This window comes from Carassius gibelio, chromosome A19 (assembly GCF_023724105.1).
Source record: "Carassius gibelio isolate Cgi1373 ecotype wild population from Czech Republic chromosome A19, carGib1.2-hapl.c, whole genome shotgun sequence".
NCBI classification, from domain to species: Eukaryota; Metazoa; Chordata; class Actinopteri; order Cypriniformes; family Cyprinidae; genus Carassius; species Carassius gibelio.
In genome coordinates this window covers 3605801-3612875 of record NC_068389.1, presented here as the reverse complement: position 1 = coordinate 3612875, position 7075 = coordinate 3605801, and the positions used below count along the sequence as shown (strand labels likewise).

Here is a 7075-nt window from a genome sequence, read left to right as displayed (position 1 = left end):
TAAAGAGCCAAGTAATGCTTCTGTTATGAATAAAAAAACGTATATAATATATAATACTAATATAACACACCTTTCATAGTCATGTATGATGAGTTATCATGGCAAATGAGTTATTTATGTTCAGGACACAAAGGCACCCTCCAGTGATATTGACCCTGTTGTTATTACACTCGTGTCTTCCTTGTGTTGTGTAAGAGGCTCTACAAGTTAACGCTTCTCTAAAATCCTTCAGATTTGGACAATCTTACATGATTGTTCTTTACTGTCAAAGTGAATTTCCTGACTGTTTCCCCTGTAAATACTGTGATCTAAGTGAAATCTTAACATTAACATTAATATTTAAGCCCAAAGCCATTACACTGGTTTGAAAATCACTACATGTGGTGATGAAGCCGTCTAACATCTGAGATCACACACACACACACACACACACACAGTTCCACCATCAATGCAGTGCAGTGTAGAAGCACAGAGATGGTCAGTCCTATAGAGATGAATGGAGAAACAGCAGTGTTTGTCAGCAGCTCTGGGGCTGGATCACATACAGTCAGAACTGATCATCTTTGACTGGTCTAGTCTGACAATAAGCTCTTTTTATTTGTATCAGATCGTAATGGAGGACAGAGGATTTGATCATTAGTTTGTCACATCAGTTGCATTGCTCTCTTGATCATTTCTTGGACAGTTTCTTTCTTCCAGACTGCGGTATCTGAACCCTGTTTTCTTCTTCTTCTTCCTGTTTAAATGGCACTGTTGTTTGACCTGGAACAGTTATAGTTGTGTTGCATTGGAAACCCTTTAATAAACTGATGTGTTAATGTGATCTCTAACCCTGGCCCTCATTAAAACACACTAACAAGGTCAGCACACTCCTCACTGTCTCTTCATATCGAGACTGGACGAGATCAAACCGGATGATGACATCACCGAGTCATCCGTGAACTCACTTCCTGTCTCATCAACTCTTTTCCTGTTTGACACAACCAGTGTTTTATGAAGCGTTAAACAAATAAAGGTGACTAGAAACAGGTCTTAGCCCTTCAGCATTCCTGTAAAGTTGGCCTAAAATGTGTAAAAAGATCCAGACTGAAGCGTGTAATCTCTGGTTCCCTCAGGACGGCCGTCCCATGGCAGAAGAGATACTGTTCAAACCCAGAATGATCATGTGATCAGATACTGGAACTGGAGAAGACGCGTTACGTGAGAGATGTGTTTAATCTAGGTTTAAACAGTGTCTGAACATCATCAGGAAGGCTAATCCAGAGTTCAGGATTCTAATGAGCTAAACCAATCAGTAAGCAGCGATGCTGTGTAAGTGATATGCTAGTGAACAGGTAGCCAGTGTAGAGACTGTAGGACTGGGGTAATATGATCATATAATGTTGATGTGAGGATGAGGTCATTCATTTCTGACAGGGTGTGTGCGTGTGTCATCCTTCTGGAGTCTGTTATCAGTAGTGTGTTTATCTCCCTGATGGGGGAACCCAAACTCTAAAACAGACTCAGATTTGCTTTGTGTACACACACACCTTTATCCTGTTCTTATTCCCAGGTTATGTAAAGTTCAGTCAGACCCAAGGTTATCCACACACACACACACACGGAGCTGGGAGGAATGTCTCTGGACCTGACACAGGTGTTGTGCTCCTTCTACACAGCTGCTGAGTCACAGGTTAAATCTCGCCCCCGGGACAGAAGACATGATCGGTCTAGTTCTGATCATCGTCTGGGCTGGTTTAGTTCTGCAGACCCAGGACCCGGTCTATCTCTGCTGTTTCTCTGAGTGTACGGTGTAAATCAAACTAGCGTCACACTCACTGCTGTGAAGAATCAAGCATTAATGACTGAGACAAATGTGGCACATCTTGATTTATTGAGCAAGTGCTTCAGCAAGACAAGAATCACAAACACTGGGGTTCATACTGATAACGGGTCTGGGGTTTACTCGTAGATCCAGTCTTGTGCACAGCTCTTGTACGACACCAGCTCCTCAGGCTTGAACCACAAGCTGATCTCTTTATTAGCACTGTCCACAGAGTCACTGCCGTGGATGATGTTCCTGCACACAGGAGAGAAGAGGAGGGTTATCTTTAGACCAGACGGGGCACAGATCAGGTTCAGGAACACTTCTGTACAGCTCCAGTCTGTCAAACATCATCATGAGAACCGCAGTTCTTCATCACACTCATCAGTATCTAACTCCGTTCCTCCACCGCACCGGATGGAGATCGTGTAGCTGGACCGAGTCAGAGAGGATCACACGTTCAGGGGTCTGTTTAAAAAGGGTTCGTGTGTTTGTAATCTAAACTATCAGTGCAGTGATTGGCTGGCGGCAACAGAATGACATCATAATTAAAAACAACGGACAGATTTTAACTAATTTCTGGACTTTTTTTTTTTTTTTTTTAAAGAAACGGCCAAGAGAACAGAACTACATAAATGTTAGAAGTGAAATGTGCATTTTAACATGATTACCAATTATTTATATTCACAACTTCTAATATTTGAACAGACTTTACATTTTAATTTCAAAGTAGAAGTTAGTTCACTTAATTTTCTATTTGGCCCAATTAGAAGTCTCTGAAGGGTCTGGATCATGTGACCTGCTGCTAATCAAGCCCCGCCCATAACATCGGTCACTCACAACACCACATGACTCCACATTATCTGTGTGTAAGACTAACACTACTGTGGAGTAATTTTAATTAAATCTTTCAGGGAGTAAAACTGGCTGTGTCTACAGTGTTAAATACTAACATTAAGATATTCTATGACTTTAAATGACTGTCCCTGGATCAGTAGGATAGGACACATCACCTCACTCACCTGACGTTCAGCTGCGTCTGCATCGGTTCGTTACGCTAATGTTAGATCAATCTAGTTAGATGTGTCAGAGCGGGCCACATTCATACAGACTAACACACACCTGGGGTGAGTTTCCCAGAAGCCGTGTATGAAGCACCAGCGTGACGGGCGGAAGCACACTCACCTGCCCACTTCAATGCAGAAGTCTCCTCTGATGGTGCCAGGCTTGGAGTCTGCAGGATTGGTCTCTCCCAGCATCACTCTTCCAGTCTTCACCACATTCAGACCCTCCCACACCTGACCAGAGAGAGAGAGCACTCTAAACACGGTCCAGACACACACACACACACACACACACACAGCTGAAGCTGGAGAGCACTTACCATCGCAGCCACCGGCCCGGAGCTCATGTACTTGACCAGACCGGGGTAGAAGGGACGGTCCTTCAGGTCGATGTAGTGCTGCTTCAGCAGGTCCTCAGACGCCTGTCAGATCAGAGCACAGGAGCAGAGCGTTAGCATCCGCTTCAGTCGTCTGAACACGACCTAGCCTCCACACTCGTCAGTCAGCACCAGCTGCTCGTGTGTTCTGCCCTCACTAGTGAACATCTGACCAACACTCAGTCTGCAGCGGGTCTCCTTCTGATAACCTGCTCTCTACAGGGACAACTCACTACTACACCAAACTATGAGTGACCGTTCACCCTTTACAACGCCAGGTTTCTTTAATACCATTGTAGGCATTTAGTAATGGCATCCTGAGTCCAAGTCAACCGAGAGCAAGTTTGATTTATCATTTACAGTGATCACTTCTAAATGTAATGAATGTGATTCCCATGTTTGAGTCATCAGTGAACGGTTTAAGTGTGCACTCGAGTCATGTTTGTGTGGAGCGGTGAACAGGAAGTGCTTCAGGGAACACACCTGGAGGAACTTCATGGCCACGAGTCTGAAGCCCTTCTGCTCGAAGCGCTTGACGATGTCTCCGATCAGGCCTCTCTGGACGCCGTCCGGCTTGATGGCGATGAAGGTGCGCTCTGTTCTGGCAGCCATTGTTCTGAGACACAAGAGACGTACGTCATCACACGGGTCACACACACATTAGGAGCGAGTGTGTTCAGCACAGAGACGTTTACTGAGGAACACAACACCAGTGAAGGCCTGAAGAACAGCACTTCATCCTGAAACACACTGGGAGCGCTTCAGTAATGACTCATCTGTGCCGTTACACACCTATATAACGAGTTCATCAGTTATACAGCACAGCGTGTCTGAGGAGTTATAGCTTGTGTTTTCACATGAACGCATCGGTTTAGTGCAGTGGTTCTCAAGTCCAGTCCTCGGGACCCACTGCTCAAACACATTTCAGTTCATGGAGTCCATCCTAACGAGCTGATGATCTGAATCAGGTGTGTTAAATAAAGACATACACAATATACAGAGCAGTGGGTCCCGAGGACTGGAGTTGAGAACCAGTGTCTGCGTTCACATCTGACAGATCTTACGTACTCCCCAAGACACTTCCTAGCTGATGTTAAACACAGGTTTAGGATTTATACGACTTGGGGAAATCTGCTTTTTCTACAGAAGGTTTTATGTTCTTACATTAGGTTTTTATGGCAAAAATAAGTGTCAAATTATGGTATTTTACAAAGAGACAAATCCAACAAGACTTGAATGGTTTAAATCTGAATTATAGCGCGAACTAACAAAACCGAATATTGTGTGGCATTTATGGTTATCCTTTCTCTTTTTTTTATGTTTATTTAGTTTATATTGGAGCATACACCAGACAAAAGGTCAAACGGACACCTTCAGCTGAGCTGTAGAAGACAGGCGAAACTAAATCAAGAGTGGAGTCACGTGACCCGGATCACAGGGCCGCACATTCCCCGGATGTCTCTTAACGTGTCTAGTCAGTCACGTGTCCACTGACTCCAGAAGTGAACGAGTAGAGGGCGCGCACGCGCGTTCCCGCCCAGTATAATAAAGAGCACTGTTATCTTTAGCAGAGTTTGCTCCGCGCACAGAGTCCATTGGTACGAACACGCCTGTATTCACCACAAAACACAATTCACATACAAGCAGAGCTCAAGTGCAGATCGCAGCGCGTCAAACGCGTGTAAGCCGCGCGGCAGCCATATGCGCCATGTGCTTCCGCCGCTCACTGCGACGCGACGCGATTCTGACGCGATCTAGGCCTGAGATGGGTGTGTGCTGTCCACAGCCGGCCAATAAAGCGACTGGGCTAACAGAACAAAGAGAAGTGTCAACTGGTTAACGCGACGGCTGCTGCACGAGTACAGTAACGTTACACTACAGTAGGAATGTGAGGTGACCGCTTCAAAAGAGACGCACGAAGCGCTAGTCTGCATACTGCTGGCAAACACGAGTCCTGCGTGAACAAACAGACACACAAACACGCCAGAATCAGACTGTGTGTATCTCACACACACACACACACACACACACACACACTTACGGGTGAGACGGAGCAGTGGCGGATCCGGAGGACGGAAGAGAGAAGACGGTGCTCCGTGCGCGGTGCTCTTATAAAGGCCGGCCTCTGGGGGCGTGGCTAACGATATATCTCACAATCACAGCTGGAGGCTCTTGTGCTGATTAATCACGGTTTCTGAATGAACAGATTCATTTAAATAATTAATCTTAATAAATGAACGAATAAATGACAGATTACAGATTGAAAAATACTAAATTCTAAACTAATGTCAAACAATGAATTATTTGCCAAATTTAGACATATTTACCGTTCATAAAACTAAGATGTAAACTGAGGATTTATTTAATAGAAAGACAAAGAAATTACAGTGAATTTCGCAAAATAATAATAATAAACCTTTCATTGCAAATGCATTTGATTAAACAGTTCTGATATGTTGAGTCGAACAACCAAAAGGCAAAAGCAGAGGCCTGTTTCAGAAAAGGAGGTTAAGAGAAATATCTCAGTATGTGAACCCTGAAATGAGGGAAACGTACTCAGTTACTAACTTAACCTCGGTTCCCTTAGATACGGAACAAGTACTGCGTTTTAAACCATTTAGGCTAAGACGCTATGGGGAACAGTCCTTTTCTCTGATTTCTGAAGCCTTTTTCAATCACGCAGGGAAACTGCACGTCTGCTACGTTCACAAAACTCAAGCAATTTGATAATTCCTAGAATATCAAAATCAACTGCGGGCGGCAGCTTTTCCTATTTGGCGCCTAAACTCTGGAATAACCTACCTAACATTGTTCGGGAGGCAGACACACTCTTGCAGTTTAAATCTAGATTAAAGACCCATTTCTTTAACCTGGCTTACACATAACATACTAATATGCTTTTAATATCCAAATCCGTTAAAGGATTTTTAGGCTGCATTAATTAGGTAAACCGGAACCGGAAACACTTCCCATAACACCCGATGTACTTGCTACATCATTAGAAGAATGGCATCTACGCTAATATTAGTCTGTTTCTCTCTTATTCCGAGGTCACCGTAGCCACCAGATCCAGTCTGTGTCCAGATCAGAGGGTCACTGCAGTCGCCCGGATCCAGTACGTATCCAGACCAGATGGTGGATCAGCTCCTAGAAAGGACCTCTACTGCCCTGAAAGACAGCGGAGACCAGGACAACTAGAGCCCCAGATACAGATCCCCTGTAAAGACCTTGTCTCAGAGGAGCACCAGGACAAGACCACAGGAAACAGATGATTCTTCTGCACAATCTGACTTTGCTGCAGCCTGGAATTGAACTACTGGTTTCGTCTGGTCAGAGGAGAACTGACCCCAACTGAGCCTGGTTTCTCCCAAGGTTTTTTTCTCCATTCTGTCACCGATGGAGTTTCGGTTCCTTGCCGCTGTCGCCTCTGGCTTGCTTAGTTGGGGTCACTTCATCTACAGCGATATCATTGACTTGATTGCAAATAAATGCACAGACACTATTTAACTGAACAGAGATGACATCACTGAATTCAATGATGAACTGCCTTTAACTATCATTCTGCATTATTGACACACTGTTTTACTAATGAATGTTGTTCAGTGCTTTGACGCAATTTTTTGTTTAACGCGCTATATAAATAAAGGTGACTTGACTTGACCTTTGGTTTGCAGAGTTCAATAGAAACATTTGCGTTTCATTTGGAAGTCAAGGTCTGGAGTCTGGAGAAAGACTGGAGAGGCACAGATTTCAAAGTCCAGTGTGAAGTTTCTTAAGTCAGTGATGATTTGGGGAGCTGTGATGTCTGCTGGTGTTGGTTCATTGTGTTT

The 7075-nt window shown here is 44.3% G+C and overlaps 1 protein-coding gene across 1 annotated transcript; it reads right to left on the bottom strand.

Moving 5' to 3' along the window:
• Positions 1-1854: 1854 nt before the first annotated feature.
• Positions 1855-5418, bottom strand: LOC127934901 (nucleoside diphosphate kinase). Its single transcript, XM_052532456.1, has 5 exons — positions 5287-5418; positions 3729-3861; positions 3189-3290; positions 2990-3102; positions 1855-2059 (listed from the first exon to the last, which is right to left on the bottom strand). Exons 2-5 carry the CDS (start codon positions 3855-3857, stop codon positions 1942-1944), a joined length of 462 nt encoding a protein of 153 aa, XP_052388416.1. The 5' UTR covers positions 3858-3861; positions 5287-5418; the 3' UTR covers positions 1855-1941.
• Positions 5419-7075: the final 1657 nt, after the last annotated feature.

What these genes read in the sequence shown, in the direction of transcription:
- LOC127934901 (XM_052532456.1), bottom strand. Translation starts at nt 3,857, where the DNA reads ATGGCTGCCAGAACAGAGCGCACCTTCATCGCCATCAAGCCGGACGGC. An exon ending in TGGCCATGAAGTTCCTCCAG is followed by an intron (nt 3,291 to 3,728) that starts GTGTGTTCCCTG and finishes CTGATCTGACAG; the next exon opens with GCGTCTGAGGACCTGCTGAA. An exon ending in CCGGGCCGGTGGCTGCGATG is followed by an intron (nt 3,103 to 3,188) that starts GTAAGTGCTCTC and finishes CTCTCTGGTCAG; the next exon opens with GTGTGGGAGGGTCTGAATGT.